The 18,597-nt window shown below is 35.2% G+C and overlaps 2 protein-coding genes across 3 annotated transcripts; one reads left to right on the top strand and one right to left on the bottom strand.

Annotated features, from left to right (window-relative positions):
- Positions 1–8,047: 8,047 nt before the first annotated feature.
- LOC140445332 (aladin-like) lies at positions 8,048–16,385 on the bottom strand. 2 transcript variants are annotated; one of them, XM_072537304.1, is made up of 5 exons: positions 16,223–16,385; positions 15,375–15,923; positions 14,532–14,785; positions 9,586–9,948; positions 8,048–8,311 (listed from the first exon to the last, which is right to left on the bottom strand). In XM_072537304.1, the coding sequence occupies exons 2-5, from the start codon at positions 15,780–15,782 to the stop codon at positions 8,110–8,112; spliced, it is 1,227 nt and encodes a 408-aa protein (XP_072393405.1). In that variant the 5' UTR covers positions 15,783–15,923; positions 16,223–16,385; the 3' UTR covers positions 8,048–8,109. The 2 variants fall into 2 exon arrangements, with proteins under 2 accessions (XP_072393405.1, XP_072393404.1); XM_072537303.1 differs by lacking the exon at positions 16,223–16,385 and adding an exon at positions 15,975–16,196.
- A 261-nt stretch (positions 16,386–16,646) lies between these two features.
- LOC140446366 (alpha-crystallin B chain-like) lies at positions 16,647–17,159 on the top strand. Its single transcript, XM_072538909.1, has one exon. The coding sequence runs from the start codon at positions 16,647–16,649 to the stop codon at positions 17,157–17,159; it is 513 nt and encodes a 170-aa protein (XP_072395010.1).
- The last annotated feature ends 1,438 nt before the right edge of the window (positions 17,160–18,597 follow it).

The following is an 18,597-nucleotide window of genomic DNA, read 5'->3' as shown; positions in this document are numbered from 1 at the left end:
TGGTGTACTGAAGAAAACATCCAATTTATGACCCTGAATGGATACAACATCGCCGCTTATTTTTGTCGAAAGTTCCATATCCATGGAGGATCCATCATCTACATCAAAACTGATATTAAATTCAAAACATTAGATGTCTCTAACTTAAGTGAAGAAATGGTGTGTGAGTGCTGTGCGATTTCTCTGTTTATAGCCAATAGGAAAATTTGTGTTATTAGTGTTTATCGTTCGCATCAGAAGTTCAGAGTTTTCTGTGTAAATTACATAATATATTGGAGCTATGCAGTAAGTCATATTATGATATTTATATTTGTGGGGATCTAAACATTGATTATCTTGTCATGTCTAATAATAAGCAATCTTTTAATGAGTTTTTAGTTAGTTATAATCTGAGAGTCACATCTGAGGCTCCTACAAGAGTTTTCGTAGATAAAGTAGGTAAAACATCATCTACAAAATTGGATTACATATTGACAAATATCGAACCACATCTTTATAAATCAAATGTGTTCGAGGGTCACTTCAGTGACCATAAAGTATTTTCACTTAGTGTAAATTTGCAAGCCAATAAAGTATCGAAAAAAGATAAAAAACCCATCAGTTACAGGGATATGTCAGATGAAAATATGCGGATGTTTAAAGCAGGGATTTCTTCTACAGTTTTTGATGAAGTTTATTCACAATTGAATGCTGAATATGCCACAAATTCATTTGTTAGCATTTTAGATTACAATCTAAATTTATATTGTCCAATAAAAACACGGTATAAAGCACACAAAACAAATAAGGCTACATGGGTAACAAATGAGGTAAGACACGCTAGTGAAAAACTAAAAAATCTACACTGGATAGCAAAAAATATAGGGAGTCGCGAGTCTCAAGATACCTATAAACAGGCAAAAAAAGAATATAATTCTCTATTAATAAATACTAAAAAAAACTTTCATAGTGACTTAATTAATCAATCTTATAATATACCAAAAACAATTTGGAATTTAGTAAACAGTGAAATTGGTAGGCAAAAGAACAGGTCTGATATTATTCTACATTATGATAATAAAATTATTACCAAGTCTTGTGATATTGCTAATTCGTTTGCCTCATATTTTGCTACAATTACAGAATACAATCTTCAAACTCATTTTGGCACAGCGTTACCTTCTTCTTGTACTACCTCAAAAATGTGTAACAAAACATTTTTCTTTTTACCCGTAACTCCAATTGAAATAAAAAATACAATCGATCAACTAAAAAATAAGCCTAGTACTGGGGCTAATAATAGTATTTTAATAATAGTATTTTCTACTGAGGCAAAAGCGGTGGAGAACACAGCCATGGTGTTGGCATTATTATCAACAATAATTTAAAAGAGTTTGTGACAAATTTCATTCCCTTTATCGAACGTATGATGCTACTTCAGCTGAAAGCCAAACCTCTAAACATAAATCTAATCCAAGTGTTGCTCCAACATCTGATAGCAATGATCCTGAGATCGAAAAATTCTACGCGGACTTAGAGCTGTTAACAAAAAACATAAAGAAGCGGGAGGTAAAAATAATTATGGGCGACTTTAATGCTAAAGTCGGTCGAGGAAAAACTGGAAATTTTGGGTTAGGTAAAAGAAACGAAAGAGGTGATAGACTAGTCCAGTACTGATAGGAGAAAGAATTAGTCATAACAAATACATACTACGACCTCCCTTACGAAGATTATACACGTGGACTTCTCCAAAAGATAACACCAACAATATAATCAGAAACCAAATAGATTTTATAACGATTAACAAAAGGTTTCGTAATGGAGTACAAAGAGCAAAATCCTATCCAAGCGCAGTTGCAGATACGGACCATAATCTATTACTAGCAAACGTCAACATTAAACTCAGAAAACCAGAGAAAAAAGTTAAAACCACCAAAATAAACATCAAAAGCCTAAAAGACGACAACTGCCAACAGCAACTAAACGCAGAGATAAATAAATTAACTGAAGGAAGCGTGGAATGGGCAGATATGAAAAAAGCCATACTAAAAGCGGGAAAAGGGGTCCTAGGTGAAGAAGAGGAAACCACTAAAAAAGACTGGATGACACCGGAAATAGTGGAGCTAATAACTGAAAAAATAAAATACAAAAATAAAGATGAAAATAAATATAAAACCATCAAGAATAAAATCAAATATGAAATCAGAAAGGCTAAGGAGGAATGGATGAACAAGGAATGCCAGGAACTGGAAGAACTCGGCAACAAACATGACACCTCAAACTTACATAAAAAATGAAAGAACTTACAGGCAACGCCAGACAAAGAAGAACACTCATAGCAAGAGATAATAATGGAGGAATACTTACTGAAGAGAGCAAAATAAAGTAAGTATGGGAACAATATATAATCCATCTGTTCACGATGAGTGTGACAATGAACAAGTAGGTGAAGAAGAACAATACCTACAAATTTTACCCTCAAAAGTAAAGAATGCCCTACAGAATGCAAAACAAGGAAAATCACCGGGTCCTGATCAAATTCCAGTTGAACTGTTAAAAACCTTAGATGACGGTAATATAAAGAGACTCACCCGAATTCTCAACCACATATATGTAGAGGACAACATCCCGAAGGAATGGCTTAAATCGATATTTTTACCTCTACCAAAAAACAACAATCTCTACCAAATCATGTAATGACTATATATTAATAAGCCTAATGTGCCATCCTTTAAAGATTCTCTTGAAAATTGTTCAAAACCGAATTTGTAAGACGTGTGAGGAGCAGATAGATCAAACGCAGTTTGGTTTCAGGGGAGGCATGGGTACAAGAGAGGCATTATTTGCGTTGACGGTACTCTTGCAGAAATGTCGGGAATATAACAAGAGTGCATATGTACGCTTCATAGACTTTAGGAAGGCCTTTGACCGAGTGCAGCATATGAAGTTAATAGATGAATTAAAAACATCAATTTAGAAATCAATCAATCAATCAACCAGAAAGCAGTGTTAAAGGTGAACGATATAGAAACAAATAATATACCGATTGCGAGAGGCAAGGATGCGTCTTGTCTCGGACGCTTTTCAACGTGTACTCACAAGTCATATTCAGAAAAGCCTTATAGGAAAGAAAAGAGGGAATAAGAATTGGTGGAGAAATCGTAAACACCATGCAGATTTGCAGATGACACGGTAATTATGGCTGAGAGTATAGAAGAACTACAAACTTTACTCGATGCAGTAAATAGTAAATGCATTCAAATGGGACTTGACATCAACACAAATAAGACCAAATGTATGATAGTATCAAGGAGTCCAATAAATAATGAGCAGCTAACCCTTGGTGGACAGCAAATAGAGAGAGTGACAAAATATAATTATCTGGGAGCTTACATCAACACAGAATTAGATCCAGACCAAGAGATCAGACTGCATACCTTGGACACATACTGAGGAATGATAAATATAGTCTTCTGCAGGGTAGAGTCGATGGCAAAAAGGGAATAGGTAGAAAGAGGAACTCATGACTGCGAAATATTCGAGACTGGACAAACATGACTGTAGACGAATTATTCCACGTTGCAAAAGACAGAGAAACTTTTAGAAATGTGGTCGCCAACCTCCGTTAATGGGGACGACATAGGAAGATCTAGATTCTGGACATAGTGCGTACATGCACAACTTTTATAATTCATATGAGTTAGCTCACTATTTAACCAGTGAAGTACATACTGCACTAGCACCCTCAATGTCAAACGAAAAGAAAATCCTAGAGGAGTAATGGCACAAAAATTAAAGAAAGGTGAAACAGTTGCGGCCTACTGTAATAACATATTGGTAGGAAAATGGAAATACAAAAGGGACGTTTTGTATATATCCAACGAATTTAGAAACGACATGATTGAATATATAGATAAAAGACGACAAACGAAGAGCAAACATGCTCCCATATTTCATTACAATAAGCATATGGGAGGAGTTAACCGACAAGATCGACTGAGTTCCTACTAGCCATGTGACAGAAAAACGTTGAGGTGGTATAAAAAATTAGGAATACATTTCCTTCAACTCATCATCATCATCATCAATCAGCCCTGAGTTGTCCATTGTTGAACATAGGCCTCCTCTAGACTTTTCCATCTGCTTCTGTTCTGCGCCTCTGCTATCCAATTGGTCACGATTCTTTTGAGGTCGTCGGTCCATCGAGTTGGGGGTCTTCCTCGGCTTCGCTTGTCAGCCTGTGGTCTCCACTCAAGCAATTTTTTTGTCCAACTGTCGTCTTTCATTCTTGCAACATGTCCTGCCCATCTCCATTTTTGCCTTGTAATATGTTCGATAATGTCTTCCACTCCGGTTCGTCTACGAACTTTCTCGTTTCTTATTCTATTTCTTAAGCTTATTCCAAGCATTGATCTCTCCATCTTTCGTTGTGTCCTTCTCAATTTTTCGGCTGATGTTTTTGTGAGAGTTAAGGTTTCTGCTCCGTATGTGAGGACTGGTAGAACGCACTGGTTAAAAGCTTTTCTTTCATTCAACTAATGCTATTAAATTCATATTTGTTATACAATGAGTACTCAGGTCATAAAATGTCACTCTATGATTTACGGCTATCGATTCTTACCTCGCCTTTACCACATCAACAAAATAAAATTATTACAAACAACAAAGCACCATATATTATTACTAAAATTTCTGCAGTAAGTCATGCCGGCAAAATACAAAGAAAACGTTATAGGCAATGTTCAAAAAATAACTTACGAAAACAAACAATATATCATTGCGAAAACTGTCTGAAAAAACCTGGACTTAGTGTTGGAAAGTGCTTTACTGATTTTGATGCTTAGTGTGAAAGTGCGCAGTCGAAAGTGTTAATTCTGATGGCATGCTGTATATAATTTTGCCACTCTTCAGCAGATACATTGGCAAACGCTTCATGTATGAGTTGTTGCACATGATCTTTTTTAGTCAATGTTTCGGGCAGCAACGTAATGTTTAACTTGACTCCAAACCATCCATCTCTATCGGATTGAGCTCACAGTGATAGCGAGGCAATCGTAATACTTCTACACAGTATTTCTTGGCTAAAGTTTCGATGTTAAACTTGTCGTGTATTTCTGCATAACTGTTTGTTACATTTAATAGTTCTGGCTAATGCTATTAGTTTATTTTCAAATCATCATCATCATCAGTTGGCGCTACAGCCCTTCGTGAGCCTTGGTCTGCTTCAAAACATTCTTCCATCCTTCCCTATCGAGTGTCTGTCTTCTCCAGCCCCTCACTCCAATCTCCCTCATATCTTCCTGTACATCGTCCAGATATCTGAGTTTAGGTCGCCCCCTTCTTCTTCTTCCGACCGGCCTGTTTAGCATAGTTATTTTAGTGGGATCACTCTCATCCATCCGCATAACGTGGCCCACCCACCTTAGGCGGTTTATTTTGATGGTCTTCACAATATCTGCTTCACCAAAAAGTCTATAGAGTTCAAAGTTATATCGCCTTCTCCACAGACCCTGTTCGTTTACTCCGCCATATATGGTCCTCAATACTTTTCTTTCAAAGACTCGCAGTAACTCTTCATCTCGGGTGGTCATTGCCCATGCTTCCGATCCGTATGTGAGCACTGGGCGTATTATTGTTTTATAAAGTTTGCACTTTGTTGCTATTGACATACTTCTCGCTCTTAGTTGAGGGCCCAGGCCAAAATAACAGCGGTTAGCCACGCATATTCTTTTTTTTTTATCTCGTTGGATGTGTTATTTTTGTAGTCTACCAGTGATCCTAAGTAGCAGAATTCTTCTACCATTTCTATCGTTTCGTGTTGCACCTCTAAGTTATTTTGTTGAATTCTTGATATGGCCGGCATATATTTAGTTTTCTGGATGTTAATCAGAAGTCCGATGTTTTCTGCGGCATTTTTGATACGTGTGAAAGCCTCCACTGCTTCATTTTGGGTTCTTCCAATTATGACGATATCATCAGCGTATGCCATTATTTGTATACTACGGGTATATATCGTACCTTTTAAGTTTATTCCCGAATCTCTCATAACTTTTTCTAACGCTAGGTTGAACAGCGTGCATGATAGCGCATCTCCCTGGCGCAGTCCTCTGTTGGTTTTAAATGGTTTTGAAACATCCCCTTGTACGCGCCCTTTACATTCGACTTTCATCATTGTCATTTTAATTAATTCTACCAATCCTTTTGGTATTCCTAATTCGATCATCGCCGAATATAATTGGGACCTGTCAATAGTATCGTACGCTGCCTTAAAGTCTACGACTCTACGAAGATGTAATGGCAGTCTATGTCGTACTCCGTCGTTTTTTCTAATATTTGTCTGATGGATGATATGTGATCAATGGTAGATTTATTTTTCAAGAAGCCTCTTTGGTAGGATCCTATTATATTGTCAGTATACCGTGCCAGTCGTTCGTTAAGTATCAGGGACACAATTTTATATGCTTTATTAAGAAGGGAAATCTCTTTAAAGTTGGAACATTCAAGAACGTTTCCTTTTTTGAGTATGGGGCATATAATTCCAGTATTCCAATCTTCTGGTAACGCGCGTTCTTGCCATACCTGTATTAGTAGTTTGTGAAGGAGGGTTACAAATGTTTGACCGCCACATTTTCAAATCAATTACCTTATTTACTGTATGTCCGATATTTACCCAACTTTCATACAAATAGTAAATATTGTATCCTTGCGATCGATAATTCTGTATTTTTCTGAGAAATTTATGCCCCCATTTTATTATGTCAGGACGCTCCATCATTACTGCATTCTTTCCTCTTTTTTCATAAACAAAGTCTATCTCTCGCAATTGACGATAGAGAGTACTTTTGGAAAATTTAAGCAAATGTTCGTTCAAACTAACGGCATCCAGGATAGCTTTGATTGCGGGAGGTATGTTCTTTAAGAAAAATTTCATGTGGATTGGTTTCCCACTTACGTGGGTTTTTGGGAATTTTTGGGTAAGTTTCCATTATGATCCAATCCTTCCTGATGAATTTCCCAGACTGTCCTGTCGCTAACACCCAGCGCTGTACTCGTTATAGAAACAATTTGTGTTGGCAGTCAGATCGGAATCTGGCGCTGGATTATGTTGCTCTCCGGGCGACATCATCTTAATAACACCCTGGGAGCATAAATAAGTACTAAACCATTGTTTTTTCATAGATAATGAAGCGCGTATGGGAGGGCGGCGCTAATTTGTACAATGAGAATTTAAACCAGCAAAAATTCATTAACGATTAAAATACAATAATTTAAAATTAAATATGTGCAAAATACTTATCGGGAAATGATAGGACAAGGTTTGAACTTGAATTTATGTTCTTGGTGAATTCAAAAATGTTTTTGAGCCTTGAAAATCGTAATTTTGCGTTTTTCTCAGTTTTAAATTGTTTATAACTCGAAAACGATCAAGTTTACAAAAAAAATACAAGAGACATTTTGTTCAGAATGATTCAGAAAATTAAAAAAATGTGGTTGCCGAAAAAATTAATTGTTACAAATTTTCGCCTGGGCGACGTCTTGAACCTTATTTTGGGGTATCTCTTGTCTATAATGTTCTAAATTTTCGAAGAAGCTGTTCTATGTATCTTTAGTTCTTGAAAAAATTTACAGGAGTCGCCAACAAAACTATAACATGATTATTTACATTAATGTTATTGTAATGTGATAATTAAAAATCATTAAAGGGAACGGTAATATGCCCTTAAACTGAAAATGTCTTATGTCTTCGATGGGTGGCAACTGTAATACGACTACCGATGTAATAAATTTTTAACCACACGTAACATGCAACAGTCTGGGTCAACTGAGGACAGAAGCCATCCATGAGACCATAACTCGTATATTCACCCGCTAATTATAACTCAAAACCGCAGTGAGTTAAATTAACTATAACGAACAGCCCACTGGCTACCGAGCCGACAAGAAACTGATTAATAACGAAAAATATTAAATAATAATTTTAATGTATGCTTGGTTTTCTTTTAAGAGTCAGGTAAGGTCAATATTTTATTAAGTATCGTGGTGTGTTGAGGTAAATAAAAAAACTATGGATATTTAATAATGTTCCTTATATAATCAAACACTTACAAAAATATAAAATCTTTTTTAGTCTTAACACACAATTGAACCATTAAAAGAATTAAACCTAGTAGATACTTGAGTATTGTCAGCAGAAGACAAATCGCTGTAAATAATTGGAAAATATTGAATCCTACCACTGGACCATCCTATCGTCAAACATGCGCCTGGTTCATAACCGACAAGGAAGCTCATAGTGCTTGGTTTTTCTTCAGCTAACCCATTTACTAATGAGCTGAAACGGAAAAAAGTGTATGTTATTCTGTTTGTACAGTTTAATAAGTTTTTCAGTAACTTGAGGAAAATATGGTAGAGATGGGTAATGGGTGGTTGGAGTCCCAAGTACAGTATTAGGCAGAACAGTGTTATTAATGGAATTATTTGATATTATTCTAAGTTGGTCACCATTGGGTATGTCATTTAAAGAGGAACCATAGCTTTGTAAATAAAGGTATTTATTAATGAGAGAGGAAGGATAGGAATTCTCAATTAAAATATTTCTAAGTAATTGAAGGGATTCCCTTCGATTAACCGGATGTGTCAGTCTATTTAGCCTACAGCTTAAAGCTTTAATTAGGTGTAATTTATATTTGAAAGGATGACAAGAATGGTAGTTGAGAAACCTATTAGAGGCCATTGGTTTCCTATACCAACTTGTGGTTAAGGTGTTATCTCCCATTCTAATGACACGCATGTCTAAGAAGGGAATACTATTTGTGATGGGGTCCTCAACTTCAACAGTGAACTGTAAGTGAGGATCGAACTCATTGAACAAAGACAAGCTGGCATGTATCTTGTCTGGGGTAAGGCTAATAATAAGTCATCAAAATACCGCTTAATAAAATTAATATCATTGACTGCTACATATCTTTTTGAGGTAACACACTTATATATAATAACTTTTCTATGGATGTTTGGTTTTTCATATTGTTCTTTTTAGATGAACTGATGATGCTTTCTGATTAGAAAGCGAAACCTCTTCAATAAATAGATGAAGTAGCCACCTTCTTTGTCTTTTTTTTCTCCACTTTGACCGAAAAACCCACCACTCTTCGAGTGTTCCTTAATTTATATTGGATTGACGGTCGTACTCCTTTTCTTAAATATATATATATATATATATATATATATATATATATATATATATATATATATATATATATTCATATTCCACGAGAGGTATGAGGTAGAAGAAACACTGGACCCAGACCGCACTGTTAGATCTGTTATAGAGACATATCTAAATCAGGAGAAGAGTCGGATGCAGGAATATTCGGTAGTGGTGGAATTTTAAAAATTTCTATTGATTTGATATTTGATTTAGTTAGGATTCCCGATATTGCCATGCAGTTTAGCCCATGTCTCCTAGAACGGAAAGCATCTAGCAAAGTGTGGTTAAGCCGAAGAATTAAATAAATAAAAAAAAAAGATTGTGAATGATTAAAAAAATTTTCAAACAAAGGAAATTTTTTATCTGCTATAGATAGAAAAAGTAAATTCAAAACTTACTTCGCTACCAACTGTAAACCATGCTGCCTAATTATACTAAAAATAGCCACAGAGTCTGTATCTTGAAACGAGACAGCTAAATATTTCCCTGTTGGATCACTTTCCATACTCTGAATCAGTCCTCCGACAATAACCCCGTCTATATCAACTTTAGTTGTATCAAACATTGGCAAGGCTTGGTTTGAAGATGTGTCTGCATCCGATGTAAATATTAGATCGTGTTTTACTATAACTCCATAGATAATGGTTTCTGTATTTGTTGCGAAAAGTAGGGTAGTACCACAATTTGACCAACAGGCAGACTGAACTCTTCCGCTGAGCACTGTCCATCTTTCACATTCCCAATTGCGGCAATCCCAAACTCTAAAATGATAAACACTTATTTTGAAAATATAAAAACATACAGATGATAATTTACTTCCAAAATGAAAAACAAAAGTAAATACTTGTGATAAAAATTATTTTGTTATACAATTAATTAACTACACTGACTGGCACAAAAAGTGGTCATCCTATAAATTTTCGAAAATAAAAATTCATTGGAAATTTTATGCACCGTTTCATATTGTATACTCAACATATTTCATTTTTAAAACAAAAAATGACCATTACTGCTTTATTCCTTAGCATAATTTATTTAATTAGAAGGCTACAAAAGAAAATAGTGTAATATCGAAATTTGTTTTATTACAAACAATAAAAATTACGAGTGAACTTAAACAAAATTGTCTAATATCGAGTATTATGCCTTAAAACATCAGTAACCGTTTGCATACGATTTGGAAGGGAAAGGAACAAATTTTGAATAAAAACTTGAGGAATACATTCATATTCTTCACGAAACATGTTTTGAAGTTCTGCAAGACTGGGCTGGGCTGGTTGACTTCTAACCCTACGATGAAGTTCATCAAAAATATATTCGATGATATCCAGATCAGGAATGCAGGCTGACCATTCTAGAGTGTTAATTCCCACGTCCCCTTAAGTAATTTGTCACGATTCTTGCAGTATGCGGCCGTACATTATCATTCATAAAGACGAAATTGTCTCAAATAAATGGACCAAATGGAACTACTGCTTCTCCTATAAATATACATCCTCAATATACCGGTAAGCAATCAAGGGACCACTGATGAAAATAAGTTCAATTCGAGCTTCAAATGAGATTCAAGCTCAAACCATGACATCAGCACCGCCAAAGTTTCGTCTCTGAGATATACAAGCTTGAGCATATCTTTCATTTCCCCATCTCCAAACCCTCTCTCGGCTATCGCCAGACTTCAAACAGAACCGCGATTCATCAGTAAAGAGAATTCGGCTCCAATCCTGAATATTTCAGTGTTGATGTCAAGCAAAAATTAATTGATTCCTACAGTGTCTGGATTGTAATTCGGGAACAATAGGCGGCCTTCTTGCCCTTAGTCCTCTTTCATTAAGGCGTCTTCTAACTGTTCTCTTACTTACATTCAAATTTAGAACATCCTGCAGACAGTCTCTTGCAACAATTGCAGTGGAATGGTGATTTCTTAAAAGTTTCATCATAATAAAACGATCATCTCTTTGCGAGGTAACTATTCTACGACCGGATCCAGTTCGACGTGAGTATGTACCAGTCTCTATAAAGCAATGGAAAGCTCTCCATACTATAGTTCTCGGTATACCTAAAGTTTTGGATACATAGACTTGACTTTTTTTGTCTTCTAGCAATGCAATAATTTTAGCAACATCTACTATAGATAACACCATAATCTTAATTATTCACTTAGTCCAAATCCATGTTTTAAAAACTAAATTACTGTTTCATTAAATGTTTTCAACTTAGAAGATAAACAGAGACTACAGAAAACAACAACATAAATGTCAAAATTGTCAAAACGCAATAAATATTTAAATTGAGACACAATATGAAACAGTGCATAAAACTTCCAATGCATTATTTTCGGAAATTTATTGGGGGCCACTATTTTTGTCGTTTAGTGTATTTTGTTATAGAAGTTTATACTTGTAAAAGTATAAACTACCAATATACAGGCTACAGCCAATCAGGTATGCTACCAAAAGTGTTGTATTAAATAAAATACTGGAAAAAAGTTCAATTTGCTTTAAACATTATCTACCAATTTTAATTTTTGATACATTTCTCAAGCTGTTATCCTTTATGTTTGCTATAGCAGTTATGATTGTCAAATATCTATATTATTTTACGTGCTTTATTTGAATGTTGTTTAAGGATGGGTTAATTTATAATTTTTATTTCTCAAAGCACACATCTGATAAAACTAATATTTTTCTGTTCATCCATGAATTGTATTGTTATACTAGCTACCTGTCCCTCAACATTAGCGCAGTGTTCAACATCCTCTGATCTTCTATGACATACAAGTAAAAGCATGTTTTCACTGATATTGTCGAGACTGCCTGGTCAAGTGTTTCACATAGTTGAGTCACAGGTAGAGATTTTGCAATGTCTTGGCGTCACGATGTCTATGGAACAATTCTAGTTGTTCTAAACAAGGACCTGGAGATATCAAGAGGCATCTGTATCTGTAGAGTAGGGAGCGCGAGTTAAGTTTCACAGCAGTTAGGCCACAACTGATCCATTGTGCATCCTCCCAGGGAGCTGTCACCCTTAGCTCATTGTCCATTCTGCCATTTCTATTAAGGTGGACAAGTCACCAGGAGACATCTCTCTTATGTGAGCAGGTGTGGGCCAGGACTCGCCGAACGCGTACTCTCGTATTAACGATAACTACGGGCATTCACATAGGACATGCTCTACAGTTTCGTCTTCTCGTTCACACTTCCTACATAGAGGTGTGTCTGCTAGCCATAGTGTGTGGAGGTGTTTGCTTAGTTGACAATGACCAGTTAAAAAACCAACTGTCAAACGTAGGTTTTTCCTGGTCATTCCCAAGCACTTCTTTGATGTTGACTCTTCAAGGTTACTTAGTGTTACCCTGGCAAGTTTACATCCTTGCCCTTCTTCCCATCTTTTTACAGTTTGCGTATGGGAGTGACATTTGACAATTTCCGCGATTGTTGTAGTTGACTAACCAAAAAGATCCCCAGGTCCTAAGAGTCTTAGGCCTGCCGCCTTCCTAGATAATTGGTCAGCAATGCGGTTGCCTTTATTCCTATTGTGTCCTTTAACCTACCTCAGGATGATGGTATTACCATCCGAAGCTTGAATTAGTGACTCGTGACACTCCATTACTAAACCTGATGTGACACATGGTCTATTCAAGGTTAGTAGCACTTGTCTGATATCTGTGCAGATCATTATAGTTTTCCTATACCTTTTTGGGTTATCTCTTTTGCGGCTATGGAGATACCAGTCAGTTCTGTCTGAACTATGCTGGCATTTTTGCCCATACCCCACTGTATTCTTAGGTTCAGTGATCTGGAGTATATTTCGCATCCTGAACATTCTTTCATTTAGATACCAAGGTACTTCACCTCGTCAGAAAAATTTAGACTGTAGTTTAGAATCCTTGGGGGTATTAAGCCAGTGATTCTTCTTTTCCTTGTAAAGAGGACCATCTCTGTTTTCTTAGGATTTATAGATAGTAAGTGTTCCTTGCACCATGTTTCTATTAGTCGGAGAGCAACTTGTGATCTCTCACATAGTGTGTTCTCAAACTTACCACTTTGGAGCAATATCATCTGCATAGGCTATTGTGTAGAAACCGTTGCTGCTGAGTTGGTCAACCAGGGTATCTAGAACTATGTTCCAGAGTAGTGGTGATAGCACCCCTCCCTGTGGACACCCCCTCGTAACCATGCCTCTAACAGAAACGTCTTCTACATTTATGCTTATTGCTCTATTAGAGAGCATACTGCAAACGCTCCCTCAATGTCTATGAATATACCTAGGGTGGATTCTTTATTATCCAGCGATATTTCAATTCTTCCCACTACATGATGCAGTGCAGAATCGGTAGATCTTCCAGAAGTATATGCATGCTGATTTGAGTGAAGTGGGTTATGGACCAGAACTTCATCCCTTATGTACCTCTCGCATAGCCTTTCCATCGTTTTCAACAGAAAGGATGTTAAGCTAATTGGTCGGAAAGCCTTTGGTAGGGTGTAGTCCATCCTACCTGATTTTGGTATGAAGACCACACATACCTCTCTCCACTTCCTAGGAATATATCTCAGAACCAAAGAGGCGCTGAATATTTCCACGATGTGCGGCAGAAGGATATCCAGTCCCCACCGTAGTAGGGCTGGATATATGCCGTCAGGCCCTGTTGATTTGAAAGGGGTGAAGCACAATATGGCCCATTTTACCTTTTCCTCATTAATCATTGTTCTGGCGAGATGCCAATCGTTTATTGAGAGTATTATTGCTTCTTCCATCCAGTTTGGTGCTGTTGAGACACTAGAACCAGGAAAATGTGTTTTCATCAGGACCTCAGCACTTTCGCAAAGGTTGGAAGTTTTGTTTCCATTTTCCTTCGTTAGTATGCCGACATGCCGATGTGGGTCCTTTGAGAACGCTTTTTGTAGCCTGGAAACCTGCGGGAAATCTTCAATTTCCTCACAGAAAGTTCTCCAAGCAGCTCTTTGTCTTTGTCTGCAGATTTTTTTAAACTCTCTGAGATTTGATTGATAAGAATCCCAATCCTCTTTGAGTTTGGTGCGTTTTGCTCTACATATATATATATATATATATATATATATATATATATATATATATATATATATATATATATATATATATATCAAGAGGCATAGGCATACACTATTTATAGGGAACAATTTAGATTTGATATCAGTGTAAAAAAATATTATAGTCAAGTCATAAATAAATTGTCTTATAAATTAAGTAGCTGTGTTTTAGTGTTAGTGTAAATAAATTAAAAATGTTAAAATAACTGCAAAATAAAGACTGTAAATAGATTATAACTTTATACTCAACTTATATTAGACTTGTATATACATACCTAAAAACAAGACTATTGGAACAAGTAAACAACTTTTCTCCTGTAGGTGACCATTTCACAAGCAGGTTTCCTGAACCTCCTGACCTCTTAAGAGTACTAGTTTTATCTAATTCTACATCCCATACTAAAATAGACTGGTCACATGCTGCTACAGATACTAGCTTGTCCCCTTTGGGAGACCAAGCTATACTCATTACAGGTCTATGGTCAGCCCTTTGTAAAATAATTGCATTACTAATAGAGGGTCGGGAGATCTGTAAACATGAATAAAACAAAAATAAATGTAAAACTGTTCAGATAACAAATTCTCAGCTATAAAGAAAAACACATGACAGTCATATAAAACATGGCTCCACTGAAACAAATAAATTGCCAAATTGAACATATAAATTCATATGTGGATACTGGTCTTGTAATGTAACTGGTCAATTTTTCATTCTTGCTAATTGTGTTAATTTCTTTACCTTTTAGTGAATTACTAGTTCAATTGTCCTCATTCTGGTTTTACAACCCTGCATGGGTCCTAGCCTCCTAAAGAACTACTAGTTCAATACTTTTGCTATAAATCACAATTTTACATATTTGATGATTTTTTATTTTGTATATTGATATAATTGTCTTATACTATTTTAAAATTTGGCGAGTATAAATTTGTTTTGCAATTCACCCTTTTTTTTCATCACTTATCATGCCATAGCTGTAGCAAAAATACTGTTCTGAAGGTTGTATTCAAAGTTAAATGAGGTAACTTACTCTATTATTTCATTTATATACCACAAAATTAAATAAATGAACAATTAGGAACATGTAGCACATTGCTCTTATAATACCAATTCAACTTACCATAGAATTTGGATCTATATGCCACACAATGATTCCATTTTCATAGCCTACAGCGATCTCAGTATTTGACATTGGTCTCCAAGCGACACAAGTTATATGTTTCTGCATCTTGCATCTCAAGATTGAGGAAATGGCATTTGGATCACCATTGAAGATCCTTACACTATCATCACACATTACTACAGCTACTTTTTTGCAGTAAGGATGCCAAGCAATGCATCTCACAGTTGTATTTAGCCAATTTCGTGTTTGTGAATAGTTAGCTATTAAACTAGAGCCACTGTGCCGTAGGTTTGGATTTAATATTACTCTAACTTTTTTAATATATTTCAATATATCCAAAAGACCCTTTGCGGATTTTGAAATGAATACATGGTTGTAGGATGCTGCTGTTTGTAGAGCTTCCATATATCCTTGTTCATAATATACTTGGGATAACTGTTTGAGGAAAGAAATGTTAACTGGTAAAAATAAAGCTTTTCCTTCGTCCCCTGAAGTTGTAGGATGCAGTAAATCTCTTGTCAAGTGAACTTTAGGATAATTTTCTAACTAAAAAAAATTGTTACGTTAAAATGTAAATTATTTTATGGAAAAACTCACTGTAGTTGTAAAGCCGTTTAAATTTGTTATATCGTAATTTCTAGAAAATACTCGACCGTTTATTTGGCACAAAGTCACTTCCCCGTCGAGGGGAAGTTCAAAATCATGCAAATTTCTCATCATTTTGATTTAATATATTTATAATTTCGGAATTATCATTGACGGTTAACCAAATCTTAATCTTAATTGTGAGGTTATAGTTTTGATATTTTGACATTTTGCCGGACAATATAAAATTCAAATGTTACCAATCATCAACCAATAACGAATCAAATCTTAACATTTCCACGTTAAAAACCATTAAGAAAAAAAATTGTCTACTCATTTTAAAAATTATCACATATAATTTAATAATTTAATATATTAGAAATGAAAATAGCACAATATCTAATATCCTCTAGAATTTTCCAATGTCATACAGCATTACGTACAGCAAAGTCTAAAAAGTAAACGAGTAAAAGTCGCGAATGTTCGTGTTTGTGTGTTTAAACACATCAACATCCAGAATTTTCGGGTTCATTAAATAACAAGTATATAAAGAGAACAAACGCGCCACAACATCAGTTTAAAAATATTAACTGTGTTGTGTTATCGAAGTAAAAGAGAAAAGTTTTAATTTTTCGGAAGTAATAAAACGTTTATTGTTCCACACCTAGTGCTGAAAAGTGAAAAATGTCTCTTATTCCTTTAGATAACTGGAGTAGACCAGTACTGTTTGATCGAGAATGGAACCGGGACTTTTTTATGCCTATGATATTGCCACCAAGAAATTTAATGTCATTTCCGGAAAACTTTGGAAACTTTTGCACAAGTTTAACTGATGATGTTGTCTACGATAAAAACAAATTTCAAGTAAATGTAGATGTTCAGCATTTTAAACCTGAAGAGATCCAAGTGAAGTTCGCTAATAATACAGTCACCGTTGAAGCCGAACATGAAGAAAAACAAGATGAGCATGGTCAAATTTACAGACATTTTGTGAGAAAATACACGATCCCGGAATCCTATGACATCAAGCAGTTACAGTCGAAATTGTCTTCAGATGGAGTGTTGACCATAAGTGCGCCAAAATCTGGTGATCAACTGGAGCATAGAACCATCCCCATCGTCCAGACAAATAAACCTGTTAAACAACTGGAACAAAAGAAGGAAGAGAAGAAGCCTCTTAAGAAATCTAAAATGTAATTTTTTTTATTACTTAGTATAGTTTTGTTTTTTTACGTTTTTAGTATTTTTAAGTGTAGTGATGTAAATATAAGACTGTATTGTGTGAATTAATGTTAATTTTTGTTTTTTTTTAAGTAAACAAGTTATATTAAGTACTTACGTCTATTTTTTAATCACAAAAAACCAATCCCGGATGTTCTTGTTATCTATTCAGACCTCCAGTAAGTAGGCTTTTTATCATTAAGCTGTGTTAAAAAACATTGTCGAACGTAATTAACAAAACATATGAAAATATCCTATCTATAATTATAGAGCTTTTGAACTGAGTTTTAACGAAAAAGAAACTTCTCTTGTCTTAAACCAATAATAAAACCGAATTAGGTATATGTTATCATTTATCTCGTCACTACTTATTGATTCGTTTGCTGATTAGAATTCAAATGTTTCTATAATTTCACTATTGGTGATAAGTACCTTCTTTAATCGTTCTTGAAAGATCGTTTTTAACCACAGGAATCTTCATCTTGTTCCTCTAACCGCTGTTGCAATTTATTCAAGGTAAGATGTTGCCGATAACCATGTTACAGCAAAACTTGAACAAGCGAACTCAACTTTCATGTCTACGTCGTGACCTCTCAACAATGCATGGAGTACAATGGGTAGGCTTCATGTACCTAACGAAAGAAGGTGCAAGGTGAGTCTACGGTGCCTTAAAACTGGAATAAATTGGCTAATGGAATAAACCTCGATAAAAAATTCTGATCCTCCAAGTTTTTGAGAGTGCCTATGATAACATCAATAGAAAAGAAACTTCTTTATGCGTATTCTACCGAAAGTTGCTAGCGGATTTATATAGGTTCGCTAAAGTAGTCGATTAAAAAAAAACAAAAAGACCAAACAGAAAAGAGATAGATACGATGGATTCCGCGCAATACCCACACATCTGAAGAATACAAAAAAAACAGAGGAGAAAGAACCATAGAAGAAATAAAACACCAAGAACTCCCGACAACAACAAATAAGAGGATAAACTTGACCAATATTGAATATGATACAAAATTTTTCAAATGAAATACAAAAATTAAGAAAGAACGAAAGTAAAAGAGATAAAAGAAGCACAAAGAGTACGTATATAGAGAAGAGATAAGATAATGTAAGAAAATTGCCGAAATTAAAAAAGAAAATCTGTTAATTCAAAAAGAAAAACAACCAATTGGGAAAAAGTTAAATGAGATTAGAGGAGCTGGAATTTTATGAAGAAATGAGCATTGAAGTAAAGATAGATGAAGCAATAAACAAAATAGGAACAAGACAATTAATGTAGTTTGGGAAACAAAACTTATTATAAACAAATTATAAAGTAAATAATAGTAGGAAAAACCTGGAAATGGAACAGAAGCAGAGATCAGGTAGAAGAAGTTCCAAAAAAATGACCAGGTGATCACACAACAAAGGT

The sequence above is a fragment of the Diabrotica undecimpunctata genome, chromosome 7 (genome assembly GCF_040954645.1).
Source record: "Diabrotica undecimpunctata isolate CICGRU chromosome 7, icDiaUnde3, whole genome shotgun sequence".
Classification (NCBI taxonomy): domain Eukaryota; kingdom Metazoa; phylum Arthropoda; class Insecta; order Coleoptera; family Chrysomelidae; genus Diabrotica; species Diabrotica undecimpunctata.
This window is presented reverse-complemented; position numbering and strand designations above follow the sequence as displayed.

Bases quoted from the DNA above. Each gene is read 5' to 3' on its own strand.
- LOC140446366 (XM_072538909.1), top strand. From the start codon at position 16,647: ATGTCTCTTATTCCTTTAGATAACTGGAGTAGACCAGTACTGTTTGAT.
- LOC140445332 (XM_072537303.1), bottom strand. From the start codon at position 16,097: ATGATGAGAAATTTGCATGATTTTGAACTTCCCCTCGACGGGGAAGTG. The intron at 15,924-15,974 runs GTGAGTTTTTCC...AATTTTTTTTAG, and splicing joins TAAACGGCTTTACAACTACA to TTAGAAAATTATCCTAAAGT. The intron at 14,786-15,374 runs GTAAGTTGAATT...TCATGTTTACAG, and splicing joins ATATAGATCCAAATTCTATG to ATCTCCCGACCCTCTATTAG.